Source organism: Pomacea canaliculata, linkage group LG4 (genome assembly GCF_003073045.1).
Source record: "Pomacea canaliculata isolate SZHN2017 linkage group LG4, ASM307304v1, whole genome shotgun sequence".
Classification (NCBI taxonomy): domain Eukaryota; kingdom Metazoa; phylum Mollusca; class Gastropoda; order Architaenioglossa; family Ampullariidae; genus Pomacea; species Pomacea canaliculata.
Window position 1 is genome coordinate 17,162,578 of NC_037593.1, and position 22,221 is coordinate 17,184,798.

At 38.9% G+C, this 22,221-nt stretch overlaps 2 protein-coding genes across 2 annotated transcripts; both read left to right on the forward strand.

Annotated features, from left to right (window-relative positions):
• The first annotated feature begins 467 nt into the window (after positions 1–467).
• Positions 468–13,587, forward strand: LOC112561965 (neurofascin-like). The gene is made up of 12 exons (XM_025234848.1): positions 468–817; positions 1,667–1,815; positions 2,664–2,772; positions 4,216–4,406; positions 5,977–6,162; positions 6,347–6,487; positions 7,451–7,550; positions 7,842–8,056; positions 8,528–8,680; positions 8,984–9,127; positions 9,860–10,186; positions 12,081–13,587. The coding sequence occupies exons 2-12, from the start codon at positions 1,737–1,739 to the stop codon at positions 12,386–12,388; spliced, it is 1,953 nt and encodes a 650-aa protein (XP_025090633.1). The 5' UTR covers positions 468–817; positions 1,667–1,736; the 3' UTR covers positions 12,389–13,587.
• Positions 13,588–18,331: 4,744 nt separating this feature from the next.
• LOC112561626 (contactin-6-like) lies at positions 18,332–22,192 on the forward strand. The gene is made up of 4 exons (XM_025234207.1): positions 18,332–18,508; positions 19,544–19,652; positions 20,611–20,801; positions 21,942–22,192. The coding sequence occupies exons 1-4, from the start codon at positions 18,430–18,432 to the stop codon at positions 22,190–22,192; spliced, it is 630 nt and encodes a 209-aa protein (XP_025089992.1). The 5' UTR covers positions 18,332–18,429.
• The last annotated feature ends 29 nt before the right edge of the window (positions 22,193–22,221 follow it).

Consider the following 22,221-nt stretch of genomic DNA (forward strand, 5'->3'; position numbering starts at 1 on the left):
TGCACCAATATTCTTATATAACAGACACGCTCACTTGTACAACATACACTCACTCATACAAAGTAAATTACAGACACAAGCTATGCACACTCATGATCAGGACAGGGCCAGAGTGAAGTCGTCTTTCTGAAAAGATGTGTCAAGCTTGGACTTAAAGGTGGTAAGAGAATCAGAGTGACGAAGCCTGATGGGTAATCCGTTTCAAATTGATGGGGTTTGGTAGGGAAAAGACCTCTGTCCATACGTCGTTTAGTAATTAACTGGAAAAAATCGTCTGCCAGCAGTCCAGTAATACTAGTTCGTGATACGATGAAATCCATCTTGTTACGGATGGTCTTAGTTGATGATTAAAGACTGATAAAGAAGCAAGATAGCGTACACAGCCCAGTGCTGATGTATCACAAACGACGAATTTATGTTGATTCGATTTTATTTATTTAAATACGCTGATACGTGCAGGGATGCAGGTCTTTGCCATCGTTTGAAGAATTACACCAGAACATGAAGAGGAGTGTGACCAATTTGGAAATGCACTGGTGGACAGTGCAGGATCAAAGGTCTTGCTGCGAGAAACGAGCTGATGATGGATGAGCTTGGCACGGCGCTGGCAGACCCGCGAAACGAAGTAGAATCGGAAACTAAGCGTCTGTCTGATTGGCTCTTTGAGAACAATTAATTTTAATAAGTTATTTTTGTTGCTATCAACTCCATTATATTTGAAGACTCGGCACGTAGTGTCTTTCAGAGACAGCGCTGTTGTTATCAGCTTTGCACGCAGTTCTTGTTAACTACCTAAGAATTAATACAGAGGCAGCAGGTAAGCGCGCGCGCGCACACCCACACACGAACGCACGCACTCACACACACTGTTCTTGACTTGAAGAAAAATTGGATCAGGACTGTACTCAATTGTTTTGTCTTCCTTCAGTTGGGTCCAGGTGGTTCCGATGTCCTTTGCCTCGCTTTCCACTGTTCTTTTCCAAGTCTGCTTTGGTCTCCCAACTCTCCTCTTCCCCTGAGGGTTCCAGTCAAGTGTGTCTGGCAATGGTGTCAGCTGGTTTGTACAGGGTGTCTCCTATCCAGTCTCATTTGCGTTTTTTTGATGTCTTGGCTAGTGGCATTCTGTGGAAAATGGAAAAATGATACTCCTTTGTAGTGAAGAGGGCATTTGTGCAGTTAGCTGCACTACAGACATCGCCTTCATTTCTTCGTGTTCAATTAAGCAATAATGTACCAAGGTAAGCTTTTACAAATGGACCAAACTCTGTCATTGTGATTACAGCATGTACCGTCAGTGGTCGTATTATAGGGCCTTTAGCTGAACTAGTCTGCGAAACGTGTTGGCAACCCATCTTGTACTAGCCTAGATGTACAGGGTGTGGGGGAAACCTAGCATAATATGAATATTGAATATTGAATATTGAATATTGAATATTGAATATGTATTCATGCTGGGGAGCTTATTAGCTCAGATTGTTGTAACTCATTTTAATACCGTAGTCATTTTAAGAAACCTGATGTGATTTGACAAATGTAAGCAGTCGATCATTGAGTTTTCATATGATTCATATCATGTAACTAGCATCCACTGGTGGCTTACATTATCTCTGTTGTACTGTTTGTACTATTTTGTGTGGTGTGTGTGTGCACATTTTGTTTCACACAGACTGACAAGGCTGACAAGAACAAGAGAGGTGAGGTGATAACTGAAGACCGACGGTCAAAGAAAGTGAGGAATGGCCTGGACAGTTTCACCCGGACTTCAGCTCTTGTTTACTGTGCTGGTCACACTAACACTGTCAAGTGCTGAAGAAAGTAGGTTGAATGTAATTAATGTTTGATCAATTTATTCATCTTGTTTATGTTCTGAACTGAAAGTCTGCAACTGAAATTCTCTGTCTGTACCCTGACTCTGGTGTTGAAGAAAGCTGAAGTCGATCGTTGACCGTCATGCCAAACAGAAGTGTCTTGTGAAGGTCTTATTCCCTTACTTACACCTTGTATGCTTGATGTGCAACCACTGGTGCTACTGGACGAACGGAAACAGATCCGCTAGTACAATGGAGTAGGTATTACCAGGCTCCAATGAACCGTGCATTATAGTCAATCCCAAACACCATCTGCACGCTACCCTAATACATTTTAGGAGTACATTATGCTGCAGATTTATCTCCCCAAAGAGCAGACTTGAGCACTTTAATTGCTCCTTTACTCAAGCAGCAGACTTCTGAATGTGAGAGGTTAACATATATATTTCTGCTGAATAGAATTTGTAAGTGTGCGTGCAGATGCATGTGAGTGTGTACGGTGTGGAGTAGAGATGTGACATTGTAATGTAATGACACTACATATATATTGTAACGATACTTTAGTGTAATGGGGAATTCTGGGGACGTATAATTTCCACAAGGATGAATGCTGTCAGTGTCGTTGTTTACAAAGATATAGGATGTCAGTGTCATTATATACACCGATCAATGATGTCAGTGTCATTGGATCCAATTAGACAATTGTTTTTAAATATCATAGGAGGTGGTAGTGCTTTGCATGTTTTTTTTCCTCCACAAAATAATAGAATAATGACACGCAGTATATACATGATAAAGCAATACTATAGATTTATTAACATTTTAAAAGCCAGAGACTTACCTGTCTGTCACCAGTGCGAGTTCCCCCATCTATTGTGTCACCAGTAGAGCGACAGCAGCTACTTTACTCAGAAAATGATTGGGTGGAAGTGAAGTGTAGTGCCACTGGACAACCAGCTCCTACGTGAGTATTCGTTAACAATATTTGACAATGTGACCTTAGAATTTTATAATTTTTTTTAGCCACAAAACAAATAACTTTTGGCGTTGACATCTTTATAGAAGATTTAAGATTTATTCTCACTCAGCTTTTTATAGCTGGTTGGATTGTTTGTTTTACTTTAAAATATTTATTCCTGGAGACGTCTTAGCCTAGTGACTAGAGCTCCAGACTGTGGTGTAGAAGGTTGACGGCTTGAGGTCTGCTCTGGTCTGTGTGGTCCCCACTGTCCATTCAGCAGATGCTAAGGACTAAGACACCGGATTCTGTAGGGAAGGTTCAGGCAGTGGAGGGAGAATTGATTGGGCTCTTCCTTTTACAAGTCGTGCTTTAGACACTGTGAACCACTACATTCCCTGTCTCTATGACCACTATACTGTAATGTCTTCACCTCTTGACCTTAAATTTTCCTGATATTCATTTCCCTCTTCAGTAACTCTGTCTCTTGTGACAAAAATATTACTGCATTTAAAAAAAAATGATCTGAAATATATAAAAAAAACTGGTAAAATAAAGGAAAATTTAAAGTAAACTATCTTTCATAGAAAATAATCTAAGGACACAAGCATAGAGTTATGGTATCATTTGTATTTTCAGCTGTAGTTTCCTCTTTTCATACTAATAGATGGTAGGAAAGGGTACGTAACCTAGCCAGTTGCCTCCCTTGAACGAAACGCGCGTGACCATTATGTTTATCATTTATTATTTTTTTAGTATCCTTGGAGAAGTGGCTGAAGGGTGAGCATTTCTGAAGATATATATATAGAGAGATCATGCTCCTTATGTCAGATTACTTTTGCCTCTTTCAAGCGACCAACCCGACATTAAAGGAAGTAGTTGTAGAACGAGAAGTGTTGTAGGGGAGTACCAAGTGTCGGAACTGGGGGCCTTGAAGTTGGGGAGATGAGGGTAAACGGTGATTAAAAGTCGGCAGTTGTCACCGGGGTGATGGGGTGGCGAGGTAAGACGCTTAAAGATGGACTTATGACAATCTCAATTCTTGCATTTACATGGTTGGTAGAATAAGAAACCGTCCTTTTCTAGCTAGCTCTCCCCTTTACAAGTTACCGCAAAGTGCTTGCAGATTCAAAACCTTAAGTCATTTGAAATATTTCCCGACTCCACGCCCCTCCACCTGTAAATATGTATTATTAATTGTCACTTTCTTTGAAACATTCCTCTTCCACTCTCAGTTGGTGTCATACTTCATTTTAGCTGATTTAGTTGTGTGATTTTGTTAGTTTATCATTTTTTTTATTTCATTTTTATTGCTAATATCTGGGTTTTTTTTTATTTATTTCCTTTTTTTTTCTTTGTATATCAGTTATTGCTAACGCCATGGTGAAAATATCTTGCTTATTACGAGTGACAGAATAGTTCCTTTGTAGGAAACATTTGTCTTTGCAGATACAAGTGGACGTGGAACGGGAATGACATACTCAATTACTATATCACATTCAGTGCAACAACAGGAATCCTGACAATTGACAGTCTCACTACTAGAGAAGAAGGCTTGTTTGTGTGTTATGCCAAGACAACCTTTTCTAATGGGATGACAGCCACTGCTGTTTCTGCAACAGTAGAAATCCGAGTAGCCCGTAAGTACAGCTGACAGTTTGTAACAGTGTAATGGACTCTTACGGTCTATGTATTTTTTCTCATCTATCTTTTTTATTTATTTATTTTTGTCAGTTTCTTTTTACTGCTTTCAGACTTTTAAAAAAAATGTGTTCTAGTGACGATTTCTCGTTCGCTGAAGAGAAGAATTCTCAAATTACATGTCGGAACCTGAAATTGTCTTCCTACTCATTTTGTTTAATTCAACTATTTAACAATTTTTGATAAGTCACTAACTGTAAGTTTATTTCTTTGTTTATGGATACACTTAAGTGTTAATGGGAATTGAAGATGGTCAGCTTAAAATAGGGTTTAAGATGAAGTGACACTTTGGATGAGGTGTTGTGTTGTGGTGGGGTGGCATTAGGGTTGGATTTCAGGGTCGTAAGGGCGATCGAGGATGAAGTCAGGTCTGTTGGGAAGTGATGAGATCCTTACCTGTCACTGTCCGCTCTTCTTGTCAGTGGAAAATGTGCTCGATAATAGGCGCAAATTTAAAGGATCGCCCTTTGTTATCCGTACAGACCTTACACAACAAAACTTTTTATCTTCTTTCATTCTTCTGGAATCATCCTAGTAAAGTTGAAGCATTGTCTCGTTGTTACTGCCTTCAAATGAAGGACGTCAGCTCAACGCCTCTCAGCTCTCGACAACGTAGGCTTCGGACATCTAAGATTTTTATACAGACATTGCTCTCGAATGCTGGTATCAGCTAAAGCTATCCTCTTAAAATGTGCCACACTCTCATCTTCAATTATGTACAGACAATATCAAAAGTTTATTTTTCAGTTTTCTATCACTGTTGTGTCCAGAATTAAATAAAAAAAATTTCAGATTTCATCTGAATAATTTCATGTGTGAGCCAAGGTGCAGGGGGATGAACAGCAGGATCGTGAATGTTAAGCAGTTGACGGATGGTGAAATGGAATTGTATAGCGAGAATCAGAGAGGATGCAGAGAGGAGCCACGATGCCTCAAAGAAAAACCTCTAGAACTGATAATTCTGATGATACGCGTGACGACTTGCGATAGGCAGGAGCAATGGAGGGACCAAGTGTGCAGATGACTGCAGAATGATCAGAATGAAGAGAAGAAGAGTCGTCAGTGGCAAGCACAAGGCTGTCTTTCTTTATATAATGTCTCTATATAATGTCCATTTATATATAATGACTATACCTCCCCTAAAGTGGGACAAGGGAAGGACGAGAGCCTGTAGCCATGACAGGTGAGACACACGACTCATTGGCGCATTGCTTATTGTGGACAACCACGTTTAGTGATAAAAACAATATCCAAATCATCATTCTAAATAAAGTCTTAAACCACACAGGCTTTGTTGATTATCGATTAAGGGTAAAGCAAGCTGGGACACAAAACGTGTTGTTTATTATAATCTCGGTCACTTATATCTGACTAATTGTCATGTGCATTTTTTTTTATCTTTTCAACAAAAAGTGTCAAAATTTAAAAGTGTAAAATTTATCACATAAAAGTCGATTCAAAATCATGTTTATGACTCAATGTTTGTTTTGTCCCCATTCATTTCTCCAGGTGTAGAAGACTTTGTAAAAAGACCAGTTGAGTCATACTCTGGTACTGAAGGAAACTATGTAACCATTCCTTGTGACAAAAATCTTCCTAAGTATTATGGAGCCATCACTTTCAAGTGGTACACAGTTCTAGGTTCAAGAAATGACGAGATTTTTCCAGATGAACGCAAGTTCATTGATCAAGGAGGTAAATATGTTTTTCCCATTGCTATTGCCATTTACAAAAATGATATTGGCTATTGCCGTGAATAGTCCTGGATTTTGCTATTGTTGTATGTACCACAGCAATGTGATACTTATGTGAAGTATTATACCAGAAAGACGTGGAGAGATAATTCTGATTCACATATTTTATTAAACATATTTTTCAGGAAATCTGCACTTCTCATACGTACTCAAGTCAGATGAGATGGCTGCAAGTACCCCATACAAGTGTGCAATCGCCAATAAAAAGGCTAATAACATCAGACTTGGCAACGAGAACAGCCTGACTGTCACAAGCACTGGACCTAGTAAGATACTGTAGTCATGATGATATAATGTAAGAACTTTAATGCAAGTAGAGAAATTACCAGTAACTCAGTTGTATTGTATTGAAAATGAAGAGTCAAGTTCAATCTTAGATCATCTGCTCGAGGATATTTTTGGTTGGAGGGTTACCTTCTCTTCTACATCCCTGTGATGTTTCCTTTCTTTACCAAGCCAATTATGTATAATAATAGTAATAGGATTTATATAGCGCATTTTCTCACGTTGATGCACGATTGATGCACTTTAGACAGGGAAATAGGAGAAGAGAAGGGATGAGTAAGATGGACATGACACTCAGGCAGAACATACAGTCACATGTACAGTTAATATCCATACACTCACACGTACAGTTAGCATATACTTGTGTCCAGTTATACAATCATATGTACAACTAGCATGAATACACTTACATGTACAGTTAACATATATGTATATGCAGTTAATGTACAATTACATATGTATCATGAGCCTCGGGGAATGGATACGTGAAGATGGCCAGAGGGTTACCTTGGGCTAATCACACTCTCGATACCTATGCCATCACAATCCGACATTTACGTGAATGCAAACACTTACACTAAATTGCTCTTAAAGATTTAATCGACTTCGAGCTCCCAGCGTACGTCCCCAATAATAAACTCAAGTCAAGTGTATAAAGAAGATTATTAATAATCGAGATTTTACACATCAATTTACAAAAGATACAATAGTTCCAATTCCAAATATGGATTGTTCTCTAAGAGCAAGCTCACGTCATGCATGGTCGTGTTTGGCTTTCTTTCCGATATACTACAGTTCCTGTGGACTTCATCGGTTCCTGTCTTCCCTGGCCGTCTGACCGTAGTCAGTCTTAATGTTCCACAGTTACTGTACTAGCTCCGGATTGTCACCTTATGACTGAACCCAGATCAGTACACTTACACAGAATCAAAACTTTTTTTCAGTTCCAAACTCTGCTCCAAGGCTTCAGTACAACACCTCTGGCTCATTCCTAACTGTGGAAGTTGGGAAGAACGCCACACTAGAGTGTGTCTTCAGTGGATAGTGAGTGTTTTTGCAGACAGTATTTTTCTTCACTATACAATAAAAATAATAATTTTAGAAAACTGAATGGATGCAAATCACACCATTTATTATAGTCAGATATTAAAAGAGAAAAATGATTGAAACGGTTTGAAATATGGTTTTAGACTGAAGTCTTAATCTCATTTTTGTGTAGCATCTCTTGCCAGTATATATTAGCGATGAATTATTATTTTATATAAATATAAAAATAAAGAGATGTTTAAATCAAGCGCGTAGCATTATTAATATTTTACTCTTTTATGCACACAGCATCACAAGCAACATCCCATCAGAGACAGTACCCAGAGTCACGTGGTATGATCAGGATGGACGAGTCATCACACAAGGAGGTCGCTATGATATTACCTCAAATGGCCGAACTCTTACAATCATGAATGTGACAGAAGATGATGAGAAAACCTACCTCTGCAGAGGAACCAATTCACTGGGTTCTGATGAAGGAAGCCTGGCTCTCAATGTCACATGTACGCTGTGTATTAATTCTTCTAAATTATTTTCAACAGACGTTTGTAAATATTTCCGTTGGATCAAATGCAATTTTTGTTAAAACTTTCTTGGCAATACTTTTTGTTATTCAGTCTTCTACAGCCGTGTTTATTTTTCGCTTTTACAAAAGTTTCCTTCTGTTAGCATGAGAATGAGATTTCTATTTTTAAAAAAAGCTATGTGATTTCTTTGTGTGTTATGAGGAACAGTGAAGCTATTTTTTTATAAAGTTATGTTAAACAACTTGAAGAAGAAAAGAGAGAAATCGTCAACCATAAATGTTGCCAGATAAATATGCTAGCATCTCTAATTTGTCGAGTTACAATGTCCAGGAAAGAAACAAAAGTAGGTAGATAAGATAATGGTCAGTTGCAAGCCAGTTCATTTAACTGATGCCTCTACAACCAACTCATCAGATATGTCTTCATTGTCACTTCACTCATCTTCAGCTCTTCCTATCTGGGTACATCGTCTGGAGTCAACGACAGTTGTAGAGTGGACAGATGCAGTGCTTTCCTGTGTCACCCGGTCTGCGAAAGGTGAACAGAGTCCTAGTCAGCCAAAGTGGTCCCGGAATACAGATCAGATGGGCTCCACCTATGGTAAGGGAGGTTTGATTGTCTGGTGTGGCAAGTCTGACATTCAAATGATTTGACAAAAATAGTATGAGTGATCCATATACTACTTACAAGTGGGTGGATGCAGTATGAACTCAAGTACATTCTGTTAACTCTGATAATAATGATCATGAGGAGAAGCTGAGAAAGAAACTTCTGTGAGCAGTTGTTTTGATTAGTAGTTGGGGTTTTTTTCAGTCACAAGAAGGTACAAGATGATTTTGGTCTTACTTCATTTCTGAACCCTCTAGCTGTCTATACTAGGTCTTTATCCATTACTTGTTTCAGATCCCAACAAGTTCCAGTTCAATGCTGACAAGACCACACTGACAGTCAAGTCTGTTAACAAGGATACAGACATCTCTTGTTACCAGTGCACTGTGGCTAACAGTGTTGGCGTGGTTCATGATGATGGCTGTGTCAATGTTATTAGTAAGATTTACTTTCTTGGGGTTTTAATGCCTGATCATAAATACAGTAAGAAATAGAAAACTTTAGGCTTTGGTAAAGTCCAGAGCATATCGATGTTAAAGTACTTCTGACAGAGATATTTCAGGAAAAATGCAAACTTAAACATAAATGTCGGTATATCGGTAAAAACCTAAGAGATGATGGAAAATCAAAGCTGTTTGTTTTCTCCCTTCTTTTTTATTGCATTGCAATTCAAATTTAAACATGCACGTTTGTTTACTAAGCATAATGTACCAGATCAGTATTATAAATAAACATTTAAACACATACTAGGATAATGATTCTAATTTCTCAGATTATTGAGAGCGAAACATGAGCTGTGTACTGTATTACAGTAACCGACATCCTGCAGACCGGAGAGAGAACAGCATCAACCTCGGTTCAAAATTGTTAAACCCTGAATCTTTGGCTGCATGGCTAGACCAAACAAAGAGCAAGATACCAGCAAATTAGTCAGGTCCTGACTGGTGGCTGGAATTGACTGTAGAGAAGACACTTGCATAAAGTCTTGGTCTTTCATGCGCCACTCACTACTTTTATATCCCAGAGCCCTCTCTGTTTTCATTCTTAGTGTTTTGTTTCTTTGCCTTGTCATACACAACACTAGCACATGGCCTTGTATCAAATCTTCCCATCTTTTCTCTCAATGTTTCTGCTGCTTGTAGCAACTCTAGTTGTGTTTGCCTTTTCCAGAACCAATTGAGATCAAAGTGAGACCACTAGCTCAACAGTCAGTCAATAAGGGAGATGAAGTGGACCTGACTGTAGTGGCCTCCACAGACCCACTCTTCGCACCTGAGATGACTTACTCCTGGATCTTCAAAAATGTGACTTACACTGATGACAGAGTTCCACCTCACGTGTCCTATGACTCTGTCAACAACCGGGCTTACATCAACACCTCGGGGCTCACCGATGAGGAGTTCAAAAGCATTGGTGGTCTTTACCGCAGGGTTATCTCCCATCCAGTGGAGACGGTTTATGTTGATGTCAGTGTTGAGGCAGAACATGTACCTGTAGGTAGGTAGAAACATTTTAACGGGTCTTGTGATTTATAAAAATAATTTTACAATTTTGTTGATTCAAAAGTAATTTTATGCCATTATACATGTTCTTTTTCCCGCTCAGAACGCAATAATTGGAAAAGTCTACGCAGCACTATCAGATTTGATTATCAACAGAACTATTCACCATTATTTTCAAATTTATGTCGGAAAGTAAAGATAGTGTGATGTGTCTCTAGCACCAAGAATGTTGGTCTAGGCTTTAGATGCGTCACTGAAACATTTTTATTCATTATGGCCATAAATGCAAAAGATTGAACTATTTGCTTCGCCGGCCAGTTGAACCGTGTCCAACCATCGCCTGTTTCCAGTGCACTGTGGCTAACAGTGTTGGCATGGTTCAGGATGATGGCTGTGTCATTAGTGAGATTTCCTTTATTGGAATTTTATCATAAAGACAGTAAGACGTAGAAAATGTTAAGTTTTTATGTATTTCACAGCACATCATTATCAAGGTACTTCTGACATATATTTCGAGGAAAAAAATGTAAACATAAAACAAAATTCCTAGATATCGGGGCAATCTAAGAAATGTTGGAAAAACAAAGCTCGTAGTGCGTATAAGAACATCTTTTCAAGGTAGGTATCCAATGTACCTTTTATACACACACAAGCGCGGTTTCATTCATCCCTTGACTGGTACTCTGCTGGTCAGCTCTTGGCATCAACCCCGTTCGCGGTTGTTTGGGGCGCAGAGACGACGAGGTTTGTTGGCGATGACTCGTCGTCTTAAACTTGAACATCGATTAATGAGGGATCTGACGGCTGCAGCCATCGATTCAGCCTCTTCCGAGCCTTTCGCGTCTGTCTGTCTGTCATGCCGGACGATTCGTCGTGCGTGGCATGATCGACGACATCAGCGACGACCAATCTTATCGCTTTAACTTCTTACGTACGGGGGGGGGGGGGGAGGGGGAAGCCAACACGTGAGGTTACATCTCCTGTATATTCATTTTCAATGTGAATACATAATATTTTATTTTTGTGTATTCTTTTAATCGCGCGAGTAGATGGCTTTGACTTCAGACGCTCAATCGAACCTTCTGTTGGTAGAGGCTACGGAAATTTTGCGGAAATTGTCACACTCTCTTCATCCAGAGCAAAACTATCGCCCAGATTTTGCTCACAAAATCTATGAGTCAATTTTCGTCAAAAAAATATGTGCATGAGAGACAATGCCTCGACAGCACTTCTTGATCTTCACCCCACGCCGTTTTAAGAGTTATCACGCGCATGAACGTAACCTTTTCCCCCCAACACCAAAGCCATAATCTTCCCCCTAGAGGCTAATACTGATATACTAAGCAAGAATCAGTAAGATAAAAAAATTAAGATACATTTTATAATTCATTATATTAATTAACTTATTTGCATGTTATTTGCTTTTTATCATCATAGTAAAAAAAAACTATTGTTCATTTTACGCATTACCTAACATTTACCCCAAGCACGTGCACACATACAAAGACATAAACACAGAGACACAGGTAACTGTGCACGCACGAACGCACACTTACACATATACACACACAATGATACCAAGCACACGCATGCATCCAAAGGAAAACCACAGTCACACTTCTGTTTGTTAATTAGAGTCGGTAGCAAATAATGATCTTAACATTCTACATTTCAGACGAATCACTTCGACCGAATGTCTTTGATGAAGCCAAGCCCAACCAGCCTTGAAAGCAATCTTTGTTAACAATCCAGATTGAATCTTCTTGCCGAGAACCACTGCAGACTGAGTGTATTTTTCTCTAATGTCGAATATCAGATATCGATTTTTTCTCTCTTGCTTTGAATTTTCTGTAGTTTGTACTAACTTTTGTTGTGGTTGTATTTTCCAGCGCCGATTGAGATCAGAGTGAGACCAGCAGCTCAACAGACGGTGAAGAAGGGAGATGTGGTGGACCTGACTGTAGTGGCCTCCACAGACCCACTCTATGCTCCTAATATGACTGACTCCTGGATCTTCAAAAATGTGAACAACACTGATGACAAGGCTCCACCATATGTGACCTATGACCTTGTCACCAAACGGGCTTACATCTACACATCTGCACTCAGTAATGAGTTCAAAGAAATGGCTGGCATCTACCGCAGGGTTATCTCCCATCCTTTGGAGTCTGTTAGTGTTGATGTTAATGTTGATTGATATCCAAGTGTTAAGAACAGGTTAATTTCAACATGTTAAATATGTCACAATGGGAAAAGTAACAGAGTTGCAATATGAAAATTAAATAAATTATTTTAGTCATCACATGCAAATACACACTCTTGTGTGTATACTGAGTATGCAATCCTGCTTTTTAATTGACTGTCTTGAGTCAAAATGGTGATGGCCCGCACACACCATGGCCTGAGAGAAGCTGGCTCCTTTTACTATGTAATGATAATCAATGTTCTTGCCATGATAAATTAAAAGGACTTTTTTGGTTGCAAAACTTTAGCCTGAGATGCATATAAAGAGTAAGAGGGGGGGGGGCATTTCAGTGTCTCCACATACAGAGGATATTAAAATAGCCTTTACATCCGACCAGACCTCTGTTGGAAGTAACAGTGTAGAAAGTAAGCTGTCAGTACTTGTAACAATCACACTATATTACTTTATTTGTTATTATTGTAAATAACCAATAAGTATTAAAACTTTCTCTTCACCCTGTCTTAAAACAAAGATGTATATATATTATATATACACACACATATAAAGACTTGGTGATTATCTATTCTTCTCTAGAAGATGTGAAACAATAACCAGTCTAATCTGAAATAATCTGCCCACTACATGGGAAGAAATTAATATTCTGTACTTTTCTAGAATTTTTTTCTTTCAAATGTTTCATTTTGCTGTATAATATGTGCATTATTCCAAACATATCAAGAATCATTCACACTATTTTACTACACAATTTCATCATGTTTATAGATTTTGCATCAGCAATACTACATTTTATAAATGTTAGCACTGTACTTAACACTAAATACATATACAACCAGTTTTTGTAAGATTCAGTCCTTGTGAATCATTAGAAAGGTCTTTAGTGATCAGTTCAAAGTTATCAAACTTCTATGAGTTTGATTTGGAAGTTTTTTCATATTATTGTTTCCCGGTAGACGTGGGAGCTGGTCCTTTCTTAGAAAATCCGAGTAGAACTTACAGTTCTATGACAGTTTTATTAACATAAGTGTATTCATAAATGCTAAAGAATGAACAGATGCTGCAGAAAAGTAAAACTGTGATGATGACTCAGTCTTTGCCCTTATTCAGCTTATTATGAACTGTTCATCAAACTTCACTACATTACCAAGAAAAGCAGAATCATGTCTCTTATTTATATTAAATGCATATTAAAACCATGATATTTTGTTGAAAAGTGGTCTGCACATGGAGTTGGCTGTTATAAATCAATTGGAGAGGATACTGTGTTTTACTCTTTTATGCTTTAATCCTCTTACATCTGTTTTCTGTTTTCATTCTTCATTGTCTTTCACTCAGCTGCAGACTTTCCTACTCTTTCATCGTTTTCTGAGCTCCACTCTTTCTCTCCAAATGATTGACTCCATGGTTTTCCTGTCTTTCAACCTGTTTAAATATAATCACATTGAGCAGTCTTTGCGCAAACCAGCTGACACCCTTGCCAAGCAGGCACTTGACTGGAACCCTCAGGGGAAGAGGAGAGTTTGGAGACCAAAGCAGACTTGGAAAAGATCTGTAGAGAGGGAGGCAAAGGACATCAGAACCACATGGGCCCAGCTGAAGGGGGAGCTGGCCAAAACCGGGTCTGCTGGCGAGGTGTTGCTGCGGCCCTTTGCTCCTCAGAGGAGCAACAGGGAATAAACTAACTAAGCAGTCTTTGAAATTTTTGCTTGATATTTTAACTGTATTTTCCTCTCATCTACTTTTCTTAACAGTCTTACGGGAACTATGATTAACCAGGCCGTTGCCTAATGTCTGTTTTGAAGAATGAAATGTTCTTTATTGAGTTGCATACCTATTTCTAAAGAAATCCATATACAGTAAACACATTTTCAGTATTTTATATACAATTAATACCAGCATTCGTAACACACAATCAGAATTAAGAAGAAAAATATTTCCCATGTATACATCATGTGTACATCTTTTGAAAATACACGACAAAAATTCATCTTCATGAAAATTAAACTAAGAAGACAGAAAAGTGATTGCTAGAATAAATAATTGAACAGTCGATACTGTGAGCACTGAGCAATCAATAAATGTGTCGTGGGAGTCAATAAGAAATGTGTATAAATCTCTACCACCGACCACTCTAATCATTCTTCTCTCACATCTAAGTCTGACCTCGGGTGGCAGAGAAAACTTGTAGTCGCTCAGTGAACTGGACATGCGAATGTGAAAAACTAATCCACTGACAGTCGATGAATAAACCTCGATTGGGAGGGAAAAATGGCGGACATGTCCTGCTAGTGTAGGGATGGGCCACTTGTCGGTAAAATTACACCTAAGCACGGTTTCCGAAAGCTAGTAACCCACCTTGAAATGAATTGGTTGACAGTGAGGACTATCAATCATGGCCATATTAAAACCAGCAGAAGGGGGAACTCAACAACCCGGAGATGACAGACATCGCGCAACTAGATTAGAAGCTGAGCACAGTGGGGTGGGGTGGCAGGGAATCGTCAGCTCGCTCACAAAGGCTGATATGTTAAACAATAAATATTATTACTTTTTTTTTAATCTCCTTTGTATTTGTACACTTGAAATGCAGTGTCCTTCAGTACGAACTTGTATTACTGGACTGCTTACAGACGATTTTTTTTTACAGTTAACTACGAGGCAGATGTGTACAATTTTCCGGTTTAGTCAGATTCTTTGTATAGGCTCGCCGAGACTAGCAGGGGAGAACTTCGCAAGAGGCTAAACGTTGGTCTCGGCAGACAGACATCAATCCACCTATACACGTCCTTGCTTTCAGAGGCAGCTGTGTCTGTATATTCGTACAATTCTTGTAAACCGCTTTGTAGCTAACACAGAGACAACGGGTAAATACAAACACACAGCGCGGGGATGTATAAAACTCTGTGTAGACTGCTCTTGATAGGAAAGAGTCAGCATTATGATCACGTGTTCTGCTAAAAACAAATATAATATTCTTCGCAGCTTTCAATAATTTAAAACCCGTTTTATTATACTCAAGTATTGTTTTCTTATCTCCTTTCCGAGGTTGATATATCTTATTTCAACGTGTAGGGTACTGGAGACAGTGACAGCAGCAAATCAAATGATGATAAGTACATAAGAACTGGTAGCAGCAAATCGGAGATTTTATATAATCTTAAAAGAAGGATGTTGTATTTATCATATGTGTGTGTGTGGAGGAGTGTTGGGATGGGAGAGAGGCTCGGGAATAAAGTTGGTAGGTCTGTGTTCCACGTAGCATATTTGGAACAGCCATGTTCTCGGATTCCTTGATTCTCCTTGTTGTATGAGAAATGAGATTTTAGTCTCAAATTCATGCAAAGAAACCTGCAAAACCTGATCGCAATGCACATGTCTATTGTCCTCGACACCTTGTTTTATTGTGCAGATGATATACAGACCATATCTTTATGCGCATGCATATATCATTTGGTCCTAGACATCTTTAGGTCCGTGTCAGGAACGCAGTTTTTGTTTTTTTTGAATCTCACACTTTCACTTCGCGCACGCGTCCCCTTTCGTGTTCTTTCCTTCACTCACAAAAACACTTAGATTTGTCAAAGGCATTAAAAACTTTATAACAGTCAACATTAACTAAAGATATAGAAATGTCTGAGTCTTTCAGTTCGCTTCTAAATTATAAGATATACGTCAAATATCTTTCAATTCCCGAAATACTACAGCGCACAGGCTGCTCCAATCGTTCTCTTCATGTCCCAAGACGACATACACATGTTCCTTTCAATATTCTACGAACTGTCATATGTTTCTGAATATTTCATTATAGTCTTACTTACTCACATCCACAATTGCCACGTCTTCGTAAAATCCTCACTCACGAACGTTCAGCGGAAATCACATATACGTTCCGCAGCTTACTAATAATAGGTGCTGACTCAGCAGACACCTAACAGACGACTCAGAATATAGTTGCTGGAGTCAACACATGACCCAAAGCTGGCACCACAAATATATTCCAGGGGATCAACACATGATCCAGGGCTGGCACCACAAATATACGCTTGGGGATCAACACATGATCCAAAGCTGGTACCACAAATAAACTCTTGGGGGGTCAACACATGACCTAAAGCTGGTACCACACATACATCCGCAGGGATCGACCCACACAATATCCAAAACGAACACCACACACACTTTCTATCCGCCTCTCTTCCCTGCTCACAGCCGTCTGCTTTCTTCCAAATATTTTTTCACTTGCGTCTCCATCAAATTACGTCATTTTTTTGCGTCATAAAATGACGTCGGGTTCTGACGCGAAACCGCGACGCAACCAACACACTCATAAATGCAAGGCAAGGGCAACAATCTCTAAGAAAAGAAAAGACAGGGGCAACAACCTCCCGCCCCTCACAGACTGGTCCGTGACAGTCCGTCTGACCATTGCTGTGACTCATCAGACAGTGACAGGCAGGGAGTGTACACGTTGCCAGAGTGTTGACAATGTGGCTAAACTACGGCTTTACAAAATACAGTATAGTAAACTAATGTTTATGGTGACAATCCTGAGAAGTATAATCCACTGTGTGAAAAGAAAATCTCTCACTGTCTTTCCACAATGCGCTCGGGTTTTCCGTATTCAGTTTACTTTTCAGATGGGGGCCACAGTCTAAACGACAAATATATGTTTCTGCAGATAAAAGATTACTAAATAACTAAAAAATAACAAAGTACAGCTTACAGATATATATATTCTTATATTACAGTTCAATACACAAATCTTATGAAAGACCTGTGACGAAGTAACTTTGCAGCGACAGTAGAGCACGGCGTCCAAGCAGGCAAACAAACAGTAAAATTAAGCTCATGAGATGTTTACAACCGCTCAGATAAGTGAGATTTACACCATCCAGTGGGTTTTAAGTTAAAAGTTATTACAGCTTTTTACCCCCTTACCCTTTCTTGTCTAGTCCTGCAAAGCTTATATATTTTAAGCCATGTCCTACGGACAGTTTTCAACAAGCTAACAAAATAAAATGTTGTAAATTTCTAAATCACTGATGTTTAGGTCCTGCTTAGATTACAGTATTCCAACAAACTCTCCGTCCGACCTAATGACATGAGATAACCTTGGTCGTGCCCCTAGTCGGCTCTGGTACTCAGTCACCCGGATGTGAGGGAGTCCACCCTGACAACCCCAGTATAAACAAGAATGTTAACAATAAAAAGTGAAATTTTTATGATCGTGAGTCACCTCTATAAGTACAAAACTACAAAACTACAGAACGTGGAATCTCCATATCCAGTCGAGTCACCACCGTACACAGACGAGAGAACAGGTTCGTAAATAAATTAATCTGAATTTTTTTCAGAAAAAAATAGATATATTATTTTAGTTTAATTGTCTCTACTTAGATATTTGTTTCTTAAAACGCTTAACTACCATAACTGATAATGCGGACGTGAATTCGATAAGTGTTCTCTCGCTTGAAGTTTGTCAGTGCTAAGAAAATGATATCTAACACCATTCATCGCTTCAAAAAAAAAAAAAAAAAGAAAAGAAAAAAAGCAAAAACAGCTAAAATCAACAACAACAAAGTGTCCCACTCAGTTTTTGCTCCCCAGTGTAGCCTAGTGGTAGAACCGGCCCTACCCACTGCTGCTCTGAGGGTATCCTGTAGAGAAAACATCTCCCGCACATAATTCATGTAAATCTAGTTGTTCAGTACCGAGCACGTGGGAAGATAGAAAAATGTCCGTTACAATAACGGCAATTTGACCCTCACCTTCTTAAAATGTTGGTTAAAATCGAGAATATGCTGAGAACATTTACAATTATATCAAGATGGGTCTGGCATCACTATGGCAAGGCAATGAATACAACAGTAGCTTATATCATTTCTTTTCTGCTGTTAGTCCTTTCTTAATAAGTGTTTATCCTGTGTCTGTGACCAGGGCGACAAAGCTGATCAATCTGTGGCACAACAACTGTTAAGTGCTAAAGGGAAGAAGAGAGGGATACCCCGAATATTGGAGTTCAGGGACAGGGAAGGATGGCCCGGGTAGCTTCACCCGTATTTCAGCTCTTGCTTACTGTGCTGGGCACATTAGCGCTGACAGGTGGTGAGGAAAGTAAGTTGAGTGTAATTAATGTTTGAGAAATTTACTTAGCTTGCATAGGTGAATAAGAAGACAAAGACAATGTGTTCATAACTGAAAGTCTGAAGCCTTATATTACAAGATCTTTACTGCGGGTGTCAGTACCTGTTAACGGAGAAAGAAAAAGAGTCTAGTGTCTTCTTTTGATATCTGGTTATTGTTCTCTTGGGCGTAAGTATCAAATATGAGTACCGCAGGGCTTCTGCTAAGGCTAAATTCTTTCTTCAGATTTCTAAGAGGTCCCAGGCTAACTCTATGGGGTCCCTTTACAATGTGAAAAAAATAACAAATCAACATACTTTGCTCAACTGCCTTTCAGGCACACAAAGCACTGTAATGTCTAGTCAGAAACGGCGAGATTTCTGTGCCATGATGTCTGTGCAAGCATCTGTGATCAGCTTATGCTCACTGTACTTGGGGTGCTCACTTTCTTTCCGTTTCTGAGACGATGATTTTAATTATGCTGTCCATGGTGGAACTCTTCCTGGTAAGGGAAAAATCTCAGTGCAAGGGAAGTAACTCTCACCTTGTAGCAGACGACAATAGATTGTGCTACGATGTCAGACACTATACTTACCCAATTTTTTATGTTCTTCACCCAAATTTAAAGGGGTCCCCTGGGACCCCATTGACGAAATTTGGAGGGGTCCTCCGAACTTTTAATGCGTACTGTACGCAATTTTTTGCGTAAGCAGAAGCCCTGCAGGACCCAAAGCTCGACCAGTTTTTCGTGTTTCTTGTTGCATTTGATTGATCAAGAGTCAATGATTTATTTGTGCAAGTGTATTCATCCGCTGTACAAAAAAGTGTAAGCATTAGTTTTAAGAAATAAATTTTAATATTTGATCAGCAAATATTCATGTTGCCTTCAATATTGTTACTGAAAACCGTTCCAAGCAATATGGCTTTTATGGTTTGCACAATGCCATAATGTCACTATAAAAGATTCAGTAATGCTATTTATTTATCTACATTTTGAAAGCCAGAGACTTATCTGTCTGTCACCAGTACGAGTTCCCCCATCTATTGTGTCACCAGTAGAGCCACAGCAGCTAGTTTACTCAGAAAATAATAGGGTGGAGGTGAAGTGTAGTGCCACTGGACAACCAGCTCCTACGTGAGTATTCGTTGATAATATTTGACAATGTGACCCTAAAATTGTATATTTTTTAAAAGTCATAAAACAAATACCTTTTGGTGTTGACATCTTTATTTCAGAGATAAGATTAAATCTCACTCAGCTTTTTATAGCTGGTTGGATTGTTTGTTTTACATTAAATATTTATTCATGGAGACTTCTTAGTCTGGTGGTTAGGGCTGTAGACTATGGAGCAGAAGTTTGGCGGCTTGAGGCCTCCTCTTGCCTGTGAGTGGTTACCCCTGTCCACTCAGCAGCTGCTACAAACTGGGATGGTGGAGTGGGGAGGTCAATCTTCCAAGCGATTATCAAGATGATCTTTGTGCCTCCCGTCGTCTGTCGATGCGGGATTGACATGATGAACCTACCTTTTCTCGTTTTGCTCGGGCGCACACAACTTTTGCTCACAGACTGACGTTGGACATGCTCCTCGACTTGGCAGAAAAGATTCTCCTTACTCTACAAGTGATTCCTGAAAAACTCATTGTTTTCTATTAAATCTCTACAAAATGGCTTTGCACCTCAGTCGGTTAAATCGACTCTTCGTTACACTTGTTACAGAGTGCTAATGCAATATTAATATTCCTCTTAAATTCAAAATATACAAAATACAAGTTTGTCTGTTAAAATCCAATGACTTAGAACATCTGCAAATCGTGTAAAAGTTGCCGAGACACACACCACTCTCTCATCATGCCGAAAACGAGACAAAATGCCTACGAGTTTAAGTTGTAATAATTATACTTGCGGCTGATAAACCAGTGTGGCTTATTTGTTAAAAAAAAATTTCAAAACATTAAGTGGGTGTGTCTTACATACAGATGCGCTTAATAGACAGAAATTTACTGTAGTTCCTTTGTAGTAAACACTTGTAAAGCAGATATTTTAGTTTGGCGTTGTCAGTAGGTTATACTTGTGACAATGTGTTTCATTACAGATACAAGTGGACGTGGAACGGGAATGACATAAACAGTGATTATATCACATTCAGTACAACAACAGGAATCCTGACAATTCCTAGTCTCACTACAAGAGAAGAAGGCTTGTTTGTGTGTTATGCCAAAAGTACCTTTTCTAATGGGATGACAGCCACTGCTGTTTCTGCAACAGTAGAAATCCGAGTAGGCCGTGAGTACAGTTGACAGTTTGTAACAGTGTAATGGCACGTCTTACGGTCTTTGTATATTTTTCCCATCATCTTTTTTTGGTCAGTTCCTTTTTACTGCTGTCAGATTTTTACAAATATACAATGTGACAGGTTTATTTTACACTTTTCTATCATTATCGTGTCCTGAATGAGATTAGAATTACTGATGCGCAATCAGAACTTGGTTTGAAAATTTTGTATGCACTTCCCTGTTATTTTATCATCAAGTGTCACTTTTGAGTAATGCATATAGATTTTATCATTAGCCTTTTCAAAAATAACTATGGAAACTATGTGATGATTGTTTGGAACAGAATTAAACATGTGGTAGGTAGTAAGGAGGCAGCAACGGCCAAATGGAGCCACTAGAGAGCGAGGACAAAAAAGTAGAACAAAATAAACCCCACGAAAAATTAGAACACAAATTATAACATAACAGCCACAGAGAGTCGATGAAAGGAGGGGAAGAGTTAGTTTTAAGTTAAAGAGAGAGACTAGGTTTCCGGAGAATATGGAGCTTCAATTCAAGGTAAGAGAACCAAACTCAAAAAAGTAATGTGGACCAAATGTTAGGAATGTGGTCCGAAGAATGCAAAGCCTGAGAGGAGCAAAGAAAAGAGGTTGAAATGAAGCTAATTGGAGAGGTAAAGCCACTGTTAATCGAATCATGGAGTCTGTTGAAAATGATGGAATGGTCAATAGTGTTAAAAACAGCAGAAATATCAACCAAGGGGAATAAGCAGACTTCACCTAAATAATTTAAAGGGGTGCAGATTTACCTGAAAAGGCAAGACTCACGACTAAAGGTTCATCACAACATTTGGCTAACCACGTTTAGTGATAAAAATTATGTCCAAATCATGATTCTACATAAAGTCACAAACCCCATAGGCTTTGTTTCGTACCGATTGAGGGTTAAACAAACAAATATTGAACTAGGTGGGACTCAAAACACACAATGTTATTTGTTAGAATTTCGGTCACTTGAATCTGAAAAATTGTCATGAGCATTTTATTTTTTCTTTATCTTTTCCACCAGAGTCTCAATTGAAAAATAATCATCAAATGAAAATTGATTTAAGTCCATGCTTATGACTCAATGTTTGTTTTGTCATATCCAGGTGTAGAAGACTTTCTAAAAAGACCAATTGAGCCATACTCTGGTACTGAAGGAAACTATGTAAGGATTCCTTGTGACAAAAATCTTCCAGTGTACTATGGACCAATCACTTTCAAGTGGTACACAGTTCTAGGTTCAAGAAATGATGAGGTTTTTCCAGATGAACACAAGTTCATTGATCAAGGAGGTAAATATGTTTTTCCCATTGCTATTGCCATTTACAAAAAGGATATTGGCTATTGCCGTGGATAGTCCTGGATTTTGCTATTGATGTATGTACT